Below are 22082 nucleotides of genomic sequence, written 5' to 3'. Positions count from 1 at the left end.
TAATTGCGACCACGGAGTGTTTGCCGCTCAAGCACACATCCTCTTGGGATGCGAGGGTGACCCACCCCCACAAACACCAAGCAGCACAAGTAATTGGCCCAACATTGGAACTTCATTGGCAAAGCTGGCCCTGCAAAGGGCCAGAATGGGACCATCCTGTTGCAATATTGGGCCGATGTCCTGTGCTGCTTGAGATATATATACTGCCAGCTTCCTCCGCTGAGGATTGCATCCATCTTCTTGTGAGACCAGACAAGAAGACACAACTCGCACTCGTCTCGTGGGCTCAAGAAGTCACCCCCACCTGGGGGCCACACTCGACCCACCTGCCCTAACTCCCAACCCTCAAGTGGCTAATAAAGTTGTTCTCTCGCTCTCTCCGATTGGCTTTCTATGGCAATCTTAACAGTTCGATGCGATCGCAGGAAACACTTTAAAAGAAAGATTTTCCTGTATGTCAGAATAATGGTTAGTGTGTCCAACATCATTACAAATATTCGCTTTTGCGGTATGGCGACTGTATTTTCGTTCTTGTTACGCTTGCAATCTCTGGCGCCAAGATCTTCCGCTTTCCAGGTTGCTGTGTTGTCCTTATTCGCAGCCAGACATGTTGGCAGTATTTAGGCAAATTGCAGGAGCAAGAAGGTGGCGAAGAAAGAGAAGGTTGAAGGGAGACACGGAGCTCTGAGAAGGTCCACACAGCGCTTCTAGCAGCTCCGCAGAAACGTTTCACCAATTTGTGCCTGCAAAGAGGCTGGCTGGAGCTCGAATCGTGCACTGCAAATATGACTCAACACGATGGGGAGTTCTGCTCCTTCACGGGTGCCTGCCGCAGTACAAGATATCGGCTTGTCGCAGTTTTCCGCTACAGTAAGCTACATAGCTGAATTGCTCTTGTGGAGCCTCCAGTACTCTAACCATACCTGAGCTTCCTTTGTTAGTGTCGCCACCTCTTTACAGCCCCCGCATAGGTCTAATTCTCGCTGCTTTTCTCAGTGTGGTTCTCGCGTTGCGTGACAGAAAATAATTTCAACGCTGAGCTCTTGATTGAGCTGATGAGGCTATATTTTTTGTCGGTCATATTGAAAAGCCAAGACTTCAAGAACTGGATTTGTAAGCAAACACGCTCATAGCAAAATACCTTCAGAGGTGTTCTCATTTAAAAGTTGTTCTGCTCTGGTTTTTAGTAAAATATAGCGCGGTGCCTGACCGTGAAAACTACTCCGTGACTCCTTATCAGTTTTGAATTATTGATTCTAATGTTACTTCGCTTTATCTACGATCATAGGCAACCAAACGATCTTGGAGAGCAAAAACACATGACAGACAGACTACTCCTGCCGCCTCAGCCTATGCCGTCGCTGGGCTTGCAGACAGCGAAAAGAAGGCGCGACGCGGGTTCACATTAGGGCAGAGCAGTTTCTCAAGGTGGGTTGCCTACGGCCTCCGCAGCTACTGCCCGTTTTCGCCGCTGGCACTGCTGTAAAAAACCTCCTTTTGGGTGAGCGCTAGTGGAAAAGCCACTTACTCTCATTTGGGCGCTTTTTTCTTTGTTAACAGTGTGGAGCGTCGCCATCACCCAGAGATCTGCGCCTCAGACTTCGCAATTGAGAGCGTCCCGAGCCACCTGAAACCCGTGTAGTTGCTCTCAAGGGCCGATGTGTAGAGCCCACGGTTGCTGTCTTTCGGTCTACTGCTCATGCACCAAACAACCGTTGTCATCACCGTTCTGCTGTGGGCAGGTGAGGAACCGCTTTCATTTGAACGTCCAGCAACCTCAGCAGCAGAGTGCTTGACGACGTCCTAAAATTATCGCTGCTATAACTTTTTCATTATTTGCACTTAGATAAGCCTAAATCACTAGAAAAACCACAGTATTCATCACCATCATCATAATCAGCCTAACTACGCTCACCGCACAAACGCTTCAATAAAGATTTTCTTTCACTCTCTCTCACCGTAACTTCCATAAACGCAGCGTCAAAAGGTGTTACAGTGGATCTGTCATTTTGCTTTGTGCGTTCCACACGCAATATACAGGGCGTTTCACCTAATACTCTGCGTAATTTCAAAAATGGGATTTTTGAGTTAAAAGAGCTCTTTTTCGGCATAGCATTCTCAGCGCTGTAGTACATCATAATACAGATAACACATGCTATCTAGCAGGCTAATTAATTAACGAATAGTAAATACTTGACTTTTTAACTATTACTGTTAATCTCCGTCGAAAACGCGGTTACCCTCTGCTCTGTGGCCCAACAAATCTTGGCTACATCGCGCCAAAATACATGCACCGTTGTGAAGCTTGTAGGCAAAGCAACCTCTCCAGTGCACGTAACTCGTCGAAATAGCCAAAATTTGTTGGTGCACAGAGCAGAGAGTAGCCGCTTTTTGAAAGTTCTAAGAACTGATATCGATATTACTCAGGGTGGGCTATATGCCTCAAAATAATTAAGGAGCCTTATAGTAATGGTTGCTGCTAGAAAAAATAACAGTGCTAACACATTCAACCCCAGAACGAGAGACGAAACAATAGACACAAGCGCTGACCATCAACAGAAGTTTATTAATGGACGGGGAACACCTTATAAAGGTGAGAAACAGATGGGAAAAGGATGGGAGCTACACAGTCCGGGTTGATAACAAAAGCAACAACCAATTCGCCCCAAAAGAAGTTTTAATGAAAAAATAGTTAAAAGTTACCTATTAACTATTAGTTAACCAGCCTGCTAGTTAGCACATCTTAGCTGTATTCTGATGAACTAAACAGCTTACAAATCTATGCGAAAAAAGCGCTCTTGTAATTAAAAACGCCTGTTTTTTTAATTTGGTAAAACCTTAGGTGAAACATCCTGTATATCATGCTTTTATTTATTTTTATTTTATTATTTAACACTGCGGAGTCGCTTGACTCCAAGCAGGGCTGAGCACAGATGCAAGCAAAAAATAAAAAAAGATGTAAACAAGAGTCATGCAAAAGCAAACAGAACTTGCGAAAAAATAAGCAGAAAACAAGGGTTTCACATACAAAAGGCTCTCAAATTATCAACAAACGTTTCTAGATTCGGGTAATTCACTACACACTTCGGCTATTCATTCCACTCTGCAATCGTTTTGACAAAAAAAAATGAGTGCTTAAATGAATTAGAGTACGCACAAAATTCTTATAGCATTTTTCCAAGGTTATAACGCGTACTTGCTCGCGAAACAGGCCTAATATAATCACGAGTGTTTATTTTAATCAGATTATTATATATTAGGTACAGAAATTTCAACCTTGCTTCAGTGCGCCTTGTCTGAAGAGAATGCAGGCCAATAGAATTGATCATGGCTGTTACACTATCTGTTCGTTTGTATGTTTTGAAAATCCAACGGGCTGCGATCCTTTGCACTCTTTCTAATTTGGAAATATTCTTGGCTGTAAATGGGTCTCTTAAACAGGCATATTCCATACGAGGCCGCACCAAAGCCGCGGCCAGCGTCACATGTTTTGGGGCTGTCGGCAGTTCACGCCTCAAACACCATAGAGTCTTCAGAGCTTTCCCGCAAGTAATATCGATGTGGGCATCCCAGTTTAGGCGATTACTTATCTGAACTCCAAGGTATTGTACAAACGAAGATTCTTGAATTGGCACGCTAGCTATACAATATGGATGTTTCAGAACAGTATTGTTTTTAAAATTATATGTATCAAACATTTGTTAACGTTAAGAAACATACCCCATTGGTTGCACCAGTTTGAGATCTTCTGCAGTTTACTGTTAAGCTTAATTTGGTCCGCTGTGGAGTTAATTAAAGAGTATAAAACGCAGTCATCAGCAAATAGTTTGTCTCTAACTTCGGAATCAACCACATTAATTATGTCATTTACATAAATTAAAAATAGGATAGGCCCCAGAACTGATCCTTGTGGAACACCAGATGAAACTGGAAGTGCATTAGAGTACTCATCGCCAACATGAACATATTGAAATCTGTCTTCTAGATAAGCTCCAACAAGGTCAATGTTGTTAGGATTGATTCCGGCAGTGTAAAGCTTTCCAATTAGTTTAGTGTGCGGTAGCTTATCAATGGCTTTCGCGAAGTCAAGAAAAACAGCGTCCATTTGTTGTTTGTTGTTAACTGCAATAAAATAATCATGTCACGTGGTTATCAGTTGTGAGACGGCAGATAAACCACGCCTAAATCCATGTTCCTCATCAGATAAGAAATGGGTCGATTCCAAAAATTCCTTCAGAGCTCGGCAGATCACACGCTAACTTTTTGCAACTGGTCGAGACCAAAGATATTGCTCGATAATTAGATACACAAGATGGGTCATCGCCTTTAAAAACAAGTACGACACGACACGTGCGGTTTTTAATTCTGATGGGACTGCGCACTGAGACAAACAAGCATTGAAAATAACTTCCAAGTAATGTGATAACCATTCTGCTTAACGGCGGAGAAAAGCATATGGGAAGTTATCAGGCCCCCTAGACTTTCTAAGCCCAAGCTTCAGAAGAAGTTAAAAATACATTCGTGGGAGATACTACGACGTCTGGCTTAGAAGGGTAGGTCGAGTTTTTATCGGTATACACTGATTGAAAATACTCATTTAACACATCAGCAATATCATTTGACCCTGTGACAGGTGACACATTAACTATTAATGACACATTGCGTTGTTTATAACCATTAATGTATCTCAAGATCTTCTCCGATGCTTCACTGAGAAAACACCCAAGAGTGACATTAAAAAAGGAGTCCTTAGCTTGCTTGCTCTTATGTCTTAATAGACTGCCTAGCATACTCTCATTAGACTTGTCACGATTACTTCAACGCCGCATTCGCTTCAGCTTACGTTTAGTGTGGATGACGTCCCGCGTAATCGATGGGTTATGTTTTCTTTTCTTAATAACATTAGGAACATACACTGTCGAGCAATCGAGGCATACCTTTTTAAACATGCACCATAAATCGTTTACATTGTCCTCAGGCCTAAATCTGCCAAGTTGGGTCTCTAGAAAATCCAAAATTCCTACATCAACAACTGTATTGAAAATTTTCATGACAACGAGACATTTTAACTGTCAACATGAGCCGATAGGAAAAAAACACAGCAAACAAGATTATGACCAGATACACCCTTTAAAACATAAACAGAAATGCACTTAAGGGCAGAGATAATGAACACTAGGTCAAAAATGTGGGACACAGAGGCACAGATCCTGATTAGTCCGTCAACAATCTGGGTCAGATTACACAGGAAGGCAGTGTCGAAAAGGAGCTAAGAATGACCATAATTGGCATCCATAGTACTCATGTGGATCCGATCTATATCAGGCAAGTTGGAATCGCCGTCTAAAATCAACATCACTTGGTCGCCCCGGAAGCATTGAACATAATCGCACAGCTCTCCAAGAAAGGCGACATCCGCCGAATACAATAGTGCTGCCACATAAATCAATCTTACAAAAAAGACTGTCATGGTTAAAAATACCAAGCAGCATCACAGTAGATATACTTTCCTTAAGCACTATCGTGACTCCAACTCCACGTGTCGCTCTCTCGCATCGCAATATTCTGTAGGTGGGGGGAACAATTAATCCATCAAGGATTTCAGAATGAAGCCAGGCTTCTTTCAGAAACGTAAGGTGCGGGTCCAGGTCGTAAAGGAGTGCTTCGAATTCGGCTGTGCTTAGAGCGTTGAAGGTAGCGAGTCGTAACGGCCTGGTGTTATCAGCTCCTCATTTATAAGTATTTCGTTTCTGATTCCGTGTCACAATACGTGTCGATGTTCAGGCAACACTGACGCTGCCAGTATCTTCGCCTTCGAAATCTTCTTTGCGTTCATTTGAAATGGTAACTTTCCGTCTTTCGTTCCTTTTTCTTCTTCCCAGACGCATGTTTCACCGTTAAAAACTAGCTTGTCAAATTTTAGGCATGCTTTATTCTCAGGTTTGCAGTTATCTTTAATGGTAGACCACATTAGTTTCCATACTTCTTGAATTCTAAGCGGGTATTCCTCAGATATTGACATTCCTGAGCCTTTCAGCTTCTTCGCATTCCTAAGAAGGCTCGTTTTTTCACTAAATCGAAGAACCGCATTATCACTGATCGATCCTTATCTTATATATGCCTGCCGATGCGGTGTATGCGATCAACGCTTTCGACCGTAATACCTAGTTTTTTTTCAAACACTTATGTTAACACAGCAACCCGCAGGCTCCTCGGAGTTTCTGTTCTATCATCCTTGACCCCCAAATATGATCAAGTTATTACGCCGAGAGCGATACTCTAGGTCATCAAGCTTGCTACACAGTGATGGAGTCTGTTCACGTAGCTCCAGAACAGAACTCTCACATTCCTCTACCCTCTTTAATGCCTGTGCGAAAGATTCTATTTTTTTTTCTTCAATACAAGCCAGCCTTCGGTTTGAGTCCGATATATGACCGTCCAACTTCTCCATGATAGATTTCAACTCAGTTGCAGGCACTTTCTGATTTTCAATAATGGTTTCCAACTGATCAGACACTGACAAGGTGGTGCCTGGATTGGTTTCAACGTCCCCACTCAAAAAGAGCACCAGTAGGCAAAATGAGTCAAAGCAACCCGCGACACACTCACATAGCATCTCTGAGCAAGGGAGCACAACCAAACACAAAGAATCACTTTTAAATTCAAGGCGTTGCTTGTTACTGACCTGCACAAAAATGACGAGGCAGTATAGCTGCGTCTGCATCCTGCAGCTGCTCCCTTGGTCACTGACGAAGAACGCCCGAGCGGCTTTTCTCGATGCATCCAACGATGTCGATGTCACTCCGTCGTGTCCGTGAAGCGCATGGAAAAGTTCTGATAAGTTCTCATCGCTCCAATCCAACGCTCAACTGTGACATTAATGATGGTCAAGACAGGGGCACGCAGACCACGGTGGCAGGTAAGCGGTAATTCCGGTGAAGCTGCATCTTCGTAGGAGGGACGGCCGCATGTAGCAAATGCCTGCACAAGAAAGACGAGGCAGTTTAGATGCGTCTGCAACTTGCAGCTGCTCCCTTGCTCACTTCTTTGCTAATGGGATGAAAGTACGCATTTCAGAACCTAATTACTTGAGCAGGGACGATTAGGCTACAAACTAGAGTACTACGAACGACCTTTATGATTTCTCATGTTCACTGCACAGCGCGAGTGTATTGCAGATTAACACGACGGGTGATGGGCTGGGGCAAAGGCGTTGTGCTCTCGTGCAGTGGCCAGTGAAGGTGATTTGTTAGCGCCGCCACGGGTTTGAGACCTAGCCGCGGCAATGTTTATTTTATTTCTGCACGCACCTTAGACGCTTCAGAGAGGCGTCGCCTTTTATCAGAATTGCTAGTGAAGTAGCGCTCTCACACTAAAAAGTGGCAAGCGCGTTTATCAATTAACACAGCAAGCTTATCGACCGTATCCCAGGCCCGACTTGAAGGCGCCATTATTGACTCTGCCGGTCCCCGCGCAGGGGGAAGTGCTTTCGCGAGCTGCTGGCTTTCGGCTTGGTGATGGGGCGCTTAAAGTCGACTGTGATCGGGCCTCCCAACGCCGACTATGACGAAGGCTTGAATAAGGACACAATGGGCGAGTTACTACCCGGTGCCTACTTGCAACCACCTCCGAAGGCTGAACCCTACAACTCCGATGACCAGCAGCTGCCGCAGGAGTCCACCTCCGGGTAACTATCGTCATCGGCTAGTGAGTGACATCGGGTGAAACGGCTGCATTGAGTAGCTCAGGGAATTTTTGAACGGCCGCTCCTCATATAAATTCTTTAGCGGTCAGAAGCTGGATCTCTGTGACCTGCCACAAGCGACCAGTCATAACATTGGCATCAACTCGTCATAGGCTGTTGTGAAAATACGCACTCGATTGGGTCGGGAACCAACAGTAGCAGTAGAGAACAGCGCTAACCTTATCTTACGCATAATTAAGCCTTAGACCATTGCCAAGAAAAATGTTTTCTGATCTTTCGAAGACTTGCTCGCAATTGTCAGCTCGTGACTGCCAGACTAATGCCGTCCGCAGAAATCCTCCGTTCGGAACCGCGTGACTATTTCGCTTCTCAGGAAAAAGCAGCGGCAGGTTTACTCTCGAGGCTTCCTGCCCTAACGAAGAACAGAACTGAAAAATTTTGCCGTCACATTAGATTTTCTGGCAGTATTTCTGCCTATTAACTTGTAATACCAGCCGAAATTCTTCTAGTAACAACAGTATTTTATGTTGCATTTTTCTATCCCATGTCCTAGATACAGAACTACAGAAAAATTATACACTAGCACAGAAAGCCGCCGCGGTGGCACACTGGTTATGGCGCTCGGCGGCTGACCCTAAAGACGCGGGTTCGATCCCAGCCGCGGCGGTTGAATTTCGATGGAGGCGGAATTCTAGAGATCCGTGTACTGTGCGATGTCAGTGCACGTTAAATACTCCTATATGGTCGAAATTTCCGGAGCCCTTGCTTACGGCGTCCCTCATAACCTGAGTCACTTTGGGATGTTAAACCCCTATTGACCATAAACCATAAATACACGGAAAAGTAAACTGCTATGTTGGAAAGTACTACTGAAATGATTTACAGTTCTGTTAAGCTTGCGTGACCGGTAATTCGATTTTTTTTTAGCCAGAAGAGAGTACTGCGGAAAATTAGTAAGAGTCTGCCATAAAACTCCCCTGCATGCATCAGCAGGCTTAGTTCGTAGTTGATGTTCAAGAGCGGCCATTTCTGCGGCAACCTTTATCTTTTTCTACCTCTGTCGTGCAATGCGCCGCTTCGGATGAATTATGTTGGGACTATCCATGGAGTTGGGATGTGTGGTGTCCGTGTGATGCACTGGAACGAACAGTTTTGTGAACAATTAAACTAGGGTCTTAAAGGGACACAGACAAAGTTTTTAGTGTCTGCCTTGAAAAAAGTTTTGTGCGCCTTGAAAGAGATTTACGTGGCTATTTATTCCGAAAATTAACTGAAAACATTAGTGCGCATCGTTAATAATTAAATGCAAATGATTTTTTACCGGCATTTTCGGTCTCAGTCGGCGCCCGTCACGGTCGACCCTCCAATTTATAGTACCAAAAAACAATGACGTCGAGGTCATCGGCAAGCACTCGTTGTTCCCGTGAACAACAACTAGGTTCACTAAAGGCAGAACTGTGGCAAGCGCAACTCCACGTTACTGGATTAGGGCGGAAATGCAGAGCGGCTCCTCGGACAATGTTAAACATCATATTAAAGTTTCTTCCACTCAACGCCTGCGACTGAAACATGATGGAAGGCATCTAGCTCCTTATGGCAATGAAACAAATCATATTGTTTGCGTTCGAAACTTTCTATCTCTACCTATTTAAACTTGTCTGAAACATGCTACATTCTGAAGGAAAGAGAGCTGTCAAGGATAGGTTCATCGTCTACATTAGTAAAATTTTAGTAAAATTATGTAAGGTTTGAACGGAAAGTTAGTGGTTCTTGTTATCAGTTTGTAGCCTCACTTGCAGAAGTTTCTCATCGTCCGTTCCACCTTTTGTACTAACTTTGTAATCTTCAAAAATTGCCTGTGGGTCAACCCGGCTGAACCGGAAAATACGAGCAAAAGTTCTGTTTAGGTAAGCTCTGGCCACACGCTTTTATATAGCGAACGGCGCGTCAGGCGATTTGTGGTAGTTGCGATAATGCGCTCGGCTCTGCATTCGCAGCTGTGGCGAGGCGCAGCAGCGAGTCACGTGATTAGACAGTTGCGAGCGCCGTCGGTTCAACTTGCGCAGATGTGGCGAGGCGTGGCGAGTCACGTGGCACGACGTCACAGTCAAGCCTCGGCTCCTCCTGGTTTGAAGGTCAAATTTTATAGCCACAGGAACCTCAGCTTTGTACCGCAGGAGTAGAGCTTTCGCTCTAAACAGTCTTTTTTTTTTAATGAACGAGAACCAGAGTTGACTGTGTTGCTGCCGTTACACGTGTGGGCACAATTACATCCTGTTTTACGCGATGCCAAGATGAGCAGTCGTGAGGAAGACGCGCACTACTGCTAACAGCAGGTCGCACGATGGCGACAGCGTTCCAATCAATGCCGAATCATCCCATTTCCCCTGGTTTTGCATCGCTCTTGTCTCATCGACATGCCCCAGCAAAAAGACAGCTATTCCTGCTGAGGGGCATGACCACTCTACACGTTCTCTACCCTCCGGCGAAGGCCAACTTGAGTAATCGAATTTGAAACGGAGGGCTAACCCGGAGAGTGACGCAAAGAACACTTCCCGTCAGCCACGAATCCTCTCAGTCGGTCATAGGCTACTGCGGCTACATGCGCTTGTTTGATGGCAGTTCAGTAGCAGTTACAATCATGCGTGACACCGTCTCTGTGTTAATCATTTTGAGAACCAGCCAACCGCGATAATTCGTCGTACTCTGGGGGTAAGCGGCTGTGATTTTTATTTATTGCGTTAGCACTAGCTGCCTCTCTAGCGAAGCAGCCGTCCTGTCGGCGGGTGAAGCCTCCATCTGCCACCTGTCATGGTTGGCAGGCGGTGTGCGTTATCACCAGGTGGGTCACTAGAAAAAAAATCGTTATGTGTCCTGGTGAAGCCTCCATCTGCCACGCTGGTGTAGTGTCGGAGATAATTGTATTTTCTTTACTGTATTTCGATACATTTTGTGTACCGGTATTAGGCATTGCTTGCCAAGATTAAAATATCAGAGTATCGGTATGAAAAACAAAACTTTACTGCATCGTGTATTTGAACGACACTCGATACTGAAAAAAAGAAATGTGCTTCATATTTTGCCCAAATGCATCGCCTGAAGCATTCCTTTCGCTTGGGGAAGCAACTCTACAAAAAGCTGCAATTCTCAAGATGCGCTAGTGAAACTTGAGTTTCTTAACTATGCCTAGAGGATCCTGAAGTCGACGTGGCTGTGCTTCACTCTTATCCGCTGATAAAAATTCGAGGGACGCTTAAGCTCCGCCTTAAGAGTATGACGTAATAGTGTCAATAAGCCACTTCAGCGGTGTGGTGTCCTCTTTGCATATCACTTCACAGACGCGGACATTGTTCTTTATTTTGTTTTATTATTTAGTTGCTTTATTTTTATATATTTTATTTTTATTTCTCACGAGGCCTCTTCTTAACCAGGTCGAAGATATGGTTAAAATAAGTTATGTGAAGGAGGACAGAGACTCAGATAATAAAATTTATTGTTGTTTCAAAATGTAACATAATTGAAAAAATTGGAATGTTCTATGCTAGCTAAGAGTGCTGCAGATTTGCAAATAACCACCTGACTTGTATTGCATTGTATTTTAACGCATTTAAAGGCAATAAAGAAAAAAAGTTCTGTGGTACAGGGGTAGCGGTTCGCGCCCCGAATCAAGCGTTTTTGTTTTCAGTACAATTGCTTTTTTTTTCTTCACTGGTGCTATATAATTGTGTTGCAATAACGGCAGGACGCTGTAGACCGATTAGAGCTTGTGTAATGGTGTTATCACTGTTGTTCTAGGCGACCGCTGAGCGGCGTTTTAAATGCCCGCACAAGGAATGCGGTTGTGACGTCGCGTCCCCCTCGACTAATCACGATTTTCTCCACACACCAACGCCAACTACGGTGGTATCTACGCTGAATAGGGCAGTTAACGCTCTCGCGTTAAAAGTCACCTTCATAAAATACAACTCGGCGACGGGCTGGCGTTATACTGCATGCAGAAGCTTTTTTCATTTGCTTCGCTTAAAGCACGCCACTTGACGAGGCTCTTTCAGACCGACAGTTTGAGGAAATGCTCTTACTTACTATTGTAAAGTAAAAATCCTATCAGCAAAAGGTATTAGCATCATATGCGTTGCCTAATAAAAACTTTTAGTCCTTACACTGCTTGTTGTTTTCCTTCTAGAATATAAAGAAGAATATTCATCCGCAAACGTCAGTTAAACACAGTGCTGTTAAAATAGCTGTTCAGCTGTGCCAAGCGCACGGCGCTTGCGTCTTTAGCACAGGTCAAAGGCAGAGGCCATCGGCAAGTAGTGCAGTAACAAACGAAGAGCAACAGAAAAAGTTTAAAGTTTATTCGTATGTAGTCTAGTGTTCGGAGACCGAATCGCACGGAGAACAATAACTTCAGTGAAAAATTTTCCTAGGCTGACTACGAAAGTGATCTTTTCATCTACACCACGGCTTTAATCAATAATAATAATTGGTTTTTGGGGCAAGAAAATGGCGCAGTATCTGTCTCATATATCGTTGGACACCTGAACCGCGCCGTAAGGGAAGGGCCAAGGGAGGGAGTGAAAGATGAAGGGAAGAACGAGGTGCCGTAGTGGAGGGCTCCGGAATAATTTCGACCACTTGGGGATCTTTAACGTGCACTGACATCCCACAGCACAAGGGCGCCTTAGCGATTTTCCTCCATAAAAAACGCAGCCGCCGCGGTCGGGTTCAAACCCGGGAACTCCGGATCAGTAGTCGAGCGCCCTAACCACTGAGCCACCGCGGCGGGTGGGGCTTTAATCAAATGTTCAAGTTTTAACAGAACCTGCTGAGCCGACAGTGGAGCTTTAAAAAATGGAGCAATCCGTGCGGCCGTATTCTTTAAGCCTTTTCAAATACATTGGATTTTTAATATGCACTAAAAATCGAAAAACCATGTAGAAACTAACTTCGCAAATCATATTACCCGATTTATTGATATTGGCGACATCATGGGGTATCGATGTATGGATGATAGATTATCGAGTATCTGCATGGGAAACAATTTTTGTGGTATCGGGTATCGGTATCGAAGATACTGTTTTCAGTTGTCGTGCCCTGCCCTGTCATCTCCCACAGCTGGCATGTGGCTAAATGGAAAGAGAGGAAATCTATCTCTCTACTTTCAAAGGAGAGAGAAATGCAAGTGGAAGGGGGAAGATGAAGAAAGGGCGACAGGGGGCGATGACTTGCGGTCGGAAAAATAGAGAGGAAGATCCCTCTGTACATTTCTCGCCCTGGCACTAGGTGCGTTACTAGCGAAAAACCCGTTATGTGTCCTGGTGAAGCCTGATGGGGCCCCGGTGAATGAGAAAAACCGGTTTCGCGACACTTACAGCCAAGTGGAAAAGACGAAACCCGTGCATGCCAGCTGCAGCCAATTGGAAGGGAGGGTAGCGGGGCTGCTGCAGTCTAGTGTAAAGAATGCAAACCTGTTTCGCGGAACCTAAAGCCAAGTGGAAAGGCAGAAAGCGCGTCGCGCATGCTGCCGTTTGTATTGTCTGTAAAACAGTCATAGGTAACCTATGCGAACGGTCCATACATGTAGCGCTAGCTCAGATGCATCGCATTTAGTTTACCTAAGTAAATCGGGGTAAATTTTTTCGGCATTTCGCCTCCCTTGAAATGCGGCCGCCATGGCCAACATCCAATCCCACGACCTTGTTCTCAGCAGCCGTAGCCACTAAGCCATGTTAGAGGTAGGTTTAAAGGACCAACAGATGGGCGAAGACATTGATTGATTACAAACGTCTTTATTTCTTCAATGTTCTCCGAACATGTGGGTGGACCGCCTAGTCCGGTAGTCCACTGGCTGCTGCTGCTGCGCTGGCCCTCCCCACCAGCCAGTGCTGACGGTCAGGATCATCGCTGAGCAGAATATCCTCCCACTGCTCCTCCGAGGGGTTGGGAATGGGGTCAACTAAGGGATTATATTGGCATGCCCACACCATATGGTAGAGGATAGCTACCGCTCCACAATGTGGACACTGTGGAGAGTATAGTGTAGGGTACCACTGGTGTAATTTAGCTGGTGTTGGGTACGTGTTGGTTTGTAGTCTCCTAAGGGTGTTCTCTTCTAACTTGTTGAGGGATTTGTGTGGTGTTGGGTACTCCTTTCTGGCTGTTCTGTATGGCGCAAGATTGTCAGCATACACTGCTAAGCCTATTAGGTCGCGGCACCCTTCATGGTCATCAGGGGGAGACGTCCGGTATAGAAGAGCTCGGGCATGCCTGTGGGCGGCTTCGTTTCCTCCTGGTAGTTCCAGGTGACCGGGGAACCAGATTACTGAGACGTGGTTGGGTGGATGCTTAGTCAGCAATGACAACCCTGACTTGTGAATTAATCCGTTATTGAAGTTTCGACAGGCGTTCTGGGAATCAGTGAGCACAACGGCGTTGGGGTTAGATGCTACAGCTAATGCAATAGCTGCCTCCTCTGCGTGAGTGGGGTTAGATGTTTTCACCGAGGCGCAGTTCACCATCGACCCTGAAGGCGTTGAGACCACAATAGTCATGACTCCATTATTTGGTCCTGCTGCGTCCACGTAAAGGGTGTTAATTTGCTTGTCCCATTTCTTCTGCAGGGATTCACCTCTTGCTTTCCTCCTCTCGGTGTTATATGCGGGATGCATATTCCGCGGAATGGGGTGCACGTTTATGCGTCTTCTCACATCGCGTGGGACCTCTTCCCTTTGGTCAATTGTATAGGGCAGATTAACATGGATTTTATCGAGCAGTTCTCTGCCGGGTTTTGTGAGTGCGAGCCGATTCAGTTGTGAGAACCATTGTGCTTCCCACATCTCTTTGAGGGTATTATGTACTCCTAGAGCCATGAGCTTTGCTGTTGGCGTGGAGTTTGGTAGCCCCAGTGCCGTCTTGTAGGCTTTCCTGATGAGTACCTCCAACTTTTCAATTTCCGACCTGGAGAGGTTAAGGAATGCCGTCCCGTACATTATCCGAGAGATCACGAAAGCTTGCACTAAGCGGATGGTGTCCCTTTCCTTCATGCCATGGTGTTTATTTCGGATACGATGTATCATGCGGAGGATTTGCTCGGTGGATGTTGTAAGCTTCTTCATAGTGGTGGTGTTCTGTCGCCCCTGCGGGATATACTGCCCTAGTATCTTGATCTCCGTGGGTTTCTGTACTGGGTGGTTCTCTATATACACCGAGATGTTCTGCGCTAGGGGTGTCCTCGGGTTCTTCAGGATTAGCAACTCGGACTTTTCCGGCGCACACTGGATACCTCTCTCCCTGGCGTACCGGTCCACCGTGTCGGCTGCTGCTTGAAGACGCTCCTCGATCTCGGCGTCACTCCCCGAGTTGCACCAGACAGTGATATCATCCGCATATAATGTGTGTTTGACGCCGGGGATTTCGGAAAGAAGGCCTGGTAGATCTTTCATAGCCAAATTGAACAAGAGGGGTGACAGTACCGCCCCTTGCGGAGTTCCCCTCGGGCCTAGAGTGATGGGATCTGATTTTATTCCACCGAAGTTTATAGTGGCTTGCCTGACTGATAAGAAGTTTTTGATATAGTTGTAGGTTCTTGCGCCACAGTTGGTATCGGCGAGGCTTTGCAGGATGTTTTTATGTAGAACGTTATCGAACGCTCCTTTCAAATCAAGTGCCAGGATGGCCCTTGTCTGTGACTTGGGAGGTGTCTCAAGGAGGTCTTTGTACAGGTACAAGAGGGCGTCCTGTGTCGATAGGTGAGGGCGAAAGCCGAATTGAGTATTAGGTAGGAGGTTGTTTTCTTCTAAGTATCTACTCAGTCTCGTGTTGATGACCCTCTCTATGAGCTTCCCCAAACACGAGGTCAGCGATATCGGTCGTAGATTATCCAGTTTAAGGGGTTTGTTCGCCTTCGGAATGAACCGAACCTCGGCTGTCTTCCAGGATATTGGTAACGTTCCTGTAGCCCAATGCTGCTCGTTGAAGCATTCCACCAGCGCGGTGATGGTGTCATCGCTGAGGTTAAATAAGAGCTTCGCTGTTATTTGATCTGGACCTGGAGCTGCATTTTTTCTCATGGCCGCGATTTCTGCTTTGATTTCTTCTTTCGTGAGTGGGAGGTCCAGCTTGGGATTTGGCAGTCCAGGATACTCCGGCTGTGCCACGACTTGGTCCGTGCACAGATACCTGGTCTTGAGCTTTTCGATCAACTCTGTGTCCGTACCCGGGGTGGTGTGTACGATCTTCGTGAGCCTGTCTTTAGTGGCCGACTTGCTGCTGCTGGGGTCGATTAGGACACGTAGGAGCTTCCAAGTCTTTGACACACCTAGCTTCCCCTGAATACCATCGCAGAGCGAATGCCAGTTCTGTCTGGTTAAGGATATGGCATAGGATTCTGCCTTTTTGTTTATCTCCTCTATTTTTTTCTTGAGTTTGCGGTTAAGCCGTTGTCTGCGCCATCTCTTTGTCAATGAGTGCCTCGCTTCCCATAAATGTAGAAGGTGCGGATCGACCGCTGGGCAATCTTCTGTCGTGCAGACCTCTTTTGTAAAGGCTTTCAAAGAGTGCACCTCATCTTTAAACCATTCCTCTAGGTCGGTAATAGTATTTGCAGTAGATGCCTGGGCCTTTCTCCACCTGTCCCAGTTCGTAACTCTTGCGATACCTATTTTGCGCTTGCACGCGTTTGTGCTTATCTCCAGAGAGAGTATGAAGTGATCGCTTCCCAGGTGCTGTTCGGTATTCTTCCAAATGGCGTTTTGTATGTTCTTGGTGAACGTCAGGTCAGGACATGTATCTCTACTGACACTGTTTCCCAGCCTCGTAGGGTAAGTGGGATCGGTGAGGATCGATAACCCCTCTTGCGCCACTACTTCTTCTAGTTTTCTGCCTTTCGGTGTCGCCGCCGGGTAGCCCCATGAAGGGTGTGGTGCGTTGAAGTCGCCTCCAATCACGCAGGGGGCATGGCCCGCTAAGGTCAGAAATTTCTTTATGAGGGAACCCAATTTTGCGTTCCTGTCTTTTGGAGGGCTGTATACATTCAATACGTGCGTGCTTGCCGCTCCTCTCTGGAGAGGAAGAATAGTTATATAGCAGTGCGCAACATCCGGCTCGAAAGTGTCGTGCAATATGGCAGTGTATAATTTGTGCACTAACGTGGCAGTTAACTGGTCGTGCTGATAAGTCACACAGTCTTGGAGCTTCATAGGCATTAGGTGGGGTTCTTGAATTAGGATAGCTGCCGGTGGGTCAGATTCCTGAGATAGAAGGAGATTAAGAGCAGCCTGCTTTCTCCTGTATCCCCGGCAGTTCCACTGCCAGATCTTTACTCTAGGTTTGGCTGGCATGTTGAATCCGTATTGGATGGTTCGTCCACGTGCATTGTACGAGCGAATTTCGACTTATGCCTTTTATACGCAGGTTCCTTCCGAAGTCCAGAAATTGCCGTCTCCGTGTATCGTCGGTTGTTTGCAATCTGATTTCGAATGTCTTGGAATTGAGCGTTCACATAAATTGGAAAAGCTTGAAACTCCTCCTTGAAGGACCTCAGTTCTTGGATGATTTGTTGGTAGACCTCGCCTAAGGCAGGCTGGGAGCTAGGTACTGCCTGCTGTTTTTGGTTTTCAGGAGGCGGCTGAGCTACCGGCGTTATTGCGTTAGTAGTTGCTCGCTTAAGCTCTTGGTTTTGGATTGTTAAAGCGGTCACTTGTTTTTTCAGACTTTCTATCTCGTTTTTGAGTGCTGCTAACTCCGTGTTATTCTGAGGGGAGGAGGAGGGAAGGGGAGGCCATTCTGCAAAGCTCACCTTCGAATCTGAAAGCTGGCCCGAGGACGTCTTCTTCAGCGCCCCGATGGGCTTGTTGAGGTTCTCCTGCCCTTGTTCTTTACCCGCCTCCACTTGACTGGCGTTCTGGTTGGAGCCTGTTGCCCGGCGTCTTGAGCTCGAACGGCCGCGAGAGGCGGAACGAGAGTGGGAGACTGATGACGACACTCCTCGCCGTCGCGATGTAGGCTGCCTCTTCTGCCTCGTCCTGCTCCTGCCTTCTTGATCTTCAAGTTTTGTTGTTGATGACGCGTTTGATGACGCGGTACTAGTGTTCTTGTTCAGCGGTCTCTGGAATTTCTCCTTGCAGTCTTTTGCGTAAGTCTTGTGTGGACCCTTGCACAGCGCGCAAACGGGTGTACACTCGTGCGTCTCATCTGGACTCGGCGTTCCACAGGTTTGGCAAGCAGCCCCCTTGGGTTTCGGGCAGACGTCTGCTCGGTGACCTGGCGTTCCACAGTTGATACAAGCAGCCCTCGTTTTACGGTAGATGTAGCAGCGGCGCTCTGACCACCCGTAGTTGACCGTGAAGGGAACCTTCTGCCCGGCGAAGACGATGACTGCCGACGTAGTCTTGCCCAGTCGGCGCGCTCCCAGGATTGTATGGCTGGGTGAGGAGACGTCTTGGAAGATAGAGTCATTACTCACTTCAGGCTTGATATTATGTATTACACCCCTGCAAACATCCTCTGGCAAGGCAACGTAGGCGGTGATCGTTATACTCTTGCCGTCGAGGTACAGACAATTAAGCTTGGCGAGACGGAACGCGTCTTCCTCACAGTGAGTACACACCATTATAATGTTCTGCTGGCTAACAACGCGCAGCGTTGGCTTTTCTTGTAGAGGGGTGTTGAGGGCTGCTTGGATCCCTAATTCGAGATCGTAGGAGCGTGGAGCCACAGATTGCAGATCCACCGTGGTTTTAGGTCGGATGATGACTTTGTATGGAAAATTCTTGAGACTCGGTAGACGCGGAGGTCTCGGTGCAGGAGGCTCTCGGCGTTCTTTCTTCTCCTGCTCTTCCTTGGGAGGTGTGGATTTAGCTTGCGCCGCTCTGTCGTTGTTGCGCCGGGACCATATGTTCCAGCCATGGCTGTTGTCGTCCTTCGGGAGATCCTGCGGGGGCATCAGCTGCTGCTGGGATGTTGGTACATGACTGAAGTCCATCTCCGTCGGGTCGTAGCCTCTTAGAGAATTCATCGTGGTCGTGGCAGTCCTGGATGAAGCGGGAGCACTCACTGGCGAGCGTCGTTAGACCCGCGTTGCGCGAACGCTATGCCGCGCATCCGCGGGCGCACCGGCGTCTCCGCGGCGATAAGGCACCCCAACCCCTTGGCCGTTAGGGTTAGCGCTCCTCACGGGGTGACGAGAAGTAGACAGGCTGTAGCGCCGAAAATGTGGCACTCACAGGCTCACTGGTGGTACCAGGCCGTGTCAGGCGTTGAAGGCAACTCGTGGATGATAAATATATGGTGATCCAATATTCTAATCCGCCACAATCGAAGATTGTCAACGGAGCCCATGAATCGTACGTCCGCTCGTGACGAACGCTTGCAGCGCCCCTCCTCGGGCGAAGACAAGAACTCAATTTGTGCATGACTGCTTCCACGTTTTCATCGCTCTCTCCTTCTCATAACATTTGCGCGTGCGCTGCTCCGGGAGTGAGCTCACCGTTGTACTCAAAACGGATATAAGGCAACTGCTAGCAGAATCAGCGTGAGAATCGGCTTCAATTCGAATGGCAGGTTGATTGTGAAGGAGCATTGGACTCGAGCCTTCGGGCTCCACCAGTCCAGAGCATTCACCGGCGTTGAGAGACACGCAAGTGCGAAGACAGCAATGAGATCTTTGAAACAGGTCGCAGAATGTGCCGCGCGCGTGAGTCATGTGCGACATTCATAGCGCCTTGATTCTAACAGGACGAATATCTGCCAACCAACTGTACACTGCCATTAAAATATTGAACTTTACGCATGTTGCTCAATTTGATAAATTAAGCGAAGAGTGCCATAAATTTTCTCATGCTTTTATGTCTGCCCCTTTCACCTCTTCCTTCATCTTTTCCTTTTGGACATGGTGCAGATGTCCTGTCACTGTGGGACAGCTCCCGCGCTTTTCATTACGTATATCTGGCACGGCAGCTGAATGTAACCAAGTTTTAAAAAAAACGAATTGGTCAGAAGAGTGGAACCACTTGCGTCCTGTTGAGAGCCGCATGGCCTAATAGGCAGTTTTGTTTTTACTCTGGAACCTAATATTTAGTAAAACTAATTAGCTAACTTTTCATATAGATTGTTACGTGGCGGCCAGCCGAAGAAAGAGACACGATGATCGATGGCAATGAGATGATTTAATGGCTGCTGGCTTAGCGCGAGTGCTCCTGCCCGCATCACTGCACAGTTCGTCGGCTTCTTCGTCAGAATATGTATTGTTATCGAGAATAAAGTGCCAAAGCGTTAGTGGCAAATCACTTTAAAGAAGAGCCGGCTAGAAGTGATGCACCAAGGTATCAGTCACGTGGCTTTTTGGCCGGACTTAAAAGGGCTGGGAAGGGGGTTCTAATAAAGTTGCGTCATGCCTGGGATATTGATCACGCCGCCTCACTAATAGTGTCCAGCAAAGATTTTTTTTAAAATGCGCTATGTAGAAGTTGAGTTATCTGTAGTTAAAATTTTAATTTCAGCGTATTAGCGCCTTTCCCTCTCTTGTCACTTTTTGCACGCTGGAAGGCAGGCGATCCTTCGCCGACTTCCCTCTGGGAGCAGAGCTTCCCGACCCGCCGGAGATAAGCGGCTTATTGGCCGCAGCGAAGGTAGCTGCCTGACGTCTGAAAGAATCAAACCAATGGCCGCCTCAAACCTCGTCTACGCAGATGCGGGTGACGAAGGAGGGTGCGAGCATGAAAGAGTCGCCCGGAAGGGCTCGCCCACTTTGACGCGCGATTGTGGGTCGTCTGCTGCGTGTAGAAGGGTATTATTTGGTTCTGGTTTTCATGGAAATACATGCAGTGATTAAGTGAGTTAATGTGCTCTCCTCGGAAGGCGTTTCAGAGCCCCTTAAAAGAAAGCCCACAGAATACAAAACCTTTCACTCGACAGCGATGCAACTTCAGCGTCCAAGACGTGTCTAGAGATAAAAGTCCGCTTTCCACCGCAGTGCTGTACCCGACTGGACTTTGCATGCACACTGGACGAGAGATATATGCTCCAACAGCTGTCACGTGGCAGCTTTTGTACTTCGTGGGATTTCTTTCTGAACCGATAATTACAGCTCTGCAAATAGTCCCGTGGTGCAAAATTGGCACCCAACTGTTTTATTAATATGATCTGCAACTTCTGAATAGACTATTTATTCATTAAATATTTAAAAAGTTACCTCTACTAGTAAGTAACTTGTGAGCACGAAAAAAATAGTGCAGACTAGGCCACGCTACTCGACAGAAATCGGTTGGTCTTACTGGGCTAGAAGACTCCGTCTTTTTTAAAAACTTAGTTGCTTGTAGCTGGCACAGCCGCTGTAACCCCTACGCAGATGCGCACTCTAGCTATGCGGCGTCGGCAGAGAGAGTACTCTCGTGCCTCCATCTGTACTATGAATAAAATGTGACGTCGAAGCGCTAGAAAGTTTCTACTATAATTTCATCGTAATGCAACCGTTACATACTTATTTTAATCTGTCATATCTCTCTTTCCTGACTCTTTGTAGCTCGTCGATGTCGTTGCCTCCACGACAGCAGCAGCTCCTCGACGATGCTAAGACAACCAGTCCATCCTTCGTTTCCCCTTCACCCGAGAAAGTTGACTCAGTGCCAGCCATGGCTGACGCTGATGCCAGTAGATGGGGTCCTGCAGAGCCTGCGGTGCCGGAGGCAGAGACTCAGTGGCGGCTTCCTTCGGCAGGCAACAGCCTCTGGCGGCTCCGAACAAGATGCTGCTTCATGGGTTCAGTCTGCAGGCGCTGCAGGTGGCGACGGCTGGCACCGGGAGCAGCGCTTCCGCCTTCCCTCAGGAGGCCTCACAGTGGACTGTCCTGGGAAAGCCAACTTTACGTTCTCAAGCAACGTGCATGACAGCCGCCCCTGGCGAAACTTAGGCAAGATACTCGCGAAAGAACATTTTCCTCGAGTATTATTTCACGGCGCACACAGGCTCCCTCAGCAAGTCGACGAGATATTCTTTAGGCAATAATTTGTTGTTCAGTAACTTCGGAATTTTGATGCGTTCGGCAGTAAAGGCACCCGATATTTTCTTCCATCAGTTAATGGTTTGCGATTGTCACACAAATTATCTACGTACTAAACTATGTAGATTGGTAGGAATCCTAAGATAATCTGAGAAGCTACTGCCCCCTTCACGAATGGGCTTGTTTAAACTCTCTGTTTTTATCACACGGTCACTACTGTATTTTTTGGTGATAGTACAAAGCAACCAATCCGTGAGTTCGAGATTGTGCATAAGAAGAGGAATACTACTGCTTTCTTTAAAAATAGGACATGAAATCAGGTCTTCTTTATGAATATAAGCGTTAACGCCTCTTATACATAAATTGCATAGGCAGATGGAA

The 22082-nt window shown here is 46.8% G+C and overlaps 1 protein-coding gene across 1 annotated transcript in view; it reads left to right on the top strand.

The window, feature by feature from the left end:
* The window catches only part of LOC144102130 (uncharacterized), a 67831-nt gene extending 46083 nt beyond the window's left edge, over positions 1 to 21748 (top strand). Inside the window, exons 4-7 of the mRNA XM_077635431.1 lie at positions 1289 to 1428; positions 1561 to 1742; positions 7478 to 7687; positions 21225 to 21748. Of these exons, the coding sequence (XP_077491557.1) occupies positions 7518 to 7687; positions 21225 to 21588 (534 nt within the window). The 5' untranslated portion in view covers positions 1289 to 1428; positions 1561 to 1742; positions 7478 to 7517 and the 3' untranslated portion in view covers positions 21589 to 21748. The remainder of the gene's footprint in view (positions 1 to 1288; positions 1429 to 1560; positions 1743 to 7477; positions 7688 to 21224) is intronic.
* The last annotated feature ends 334 nt before the right edge of the window (positions 21749 to 22082 follow it).

Source organism: Amblyomma americanum, chromosome 1 (genome assembly GCF_052857255.1).
Source record: "Amblyomma americanum isolate KBUSLIRL-KWMA chromosome 1, ASM5285725v1, whole genome shotgun sequence".
Lineage (NCBI taxonomy): Eukaryota > Metazoa > Arthropoda > Arachnida > Ixodida > Ixodidae > Amblyomma > Amblyomma americanum.
Note: the sequence above shows the minus strand (reverse complement) of the source record. Positions and strands in the feature narration are given on the sequence as shown.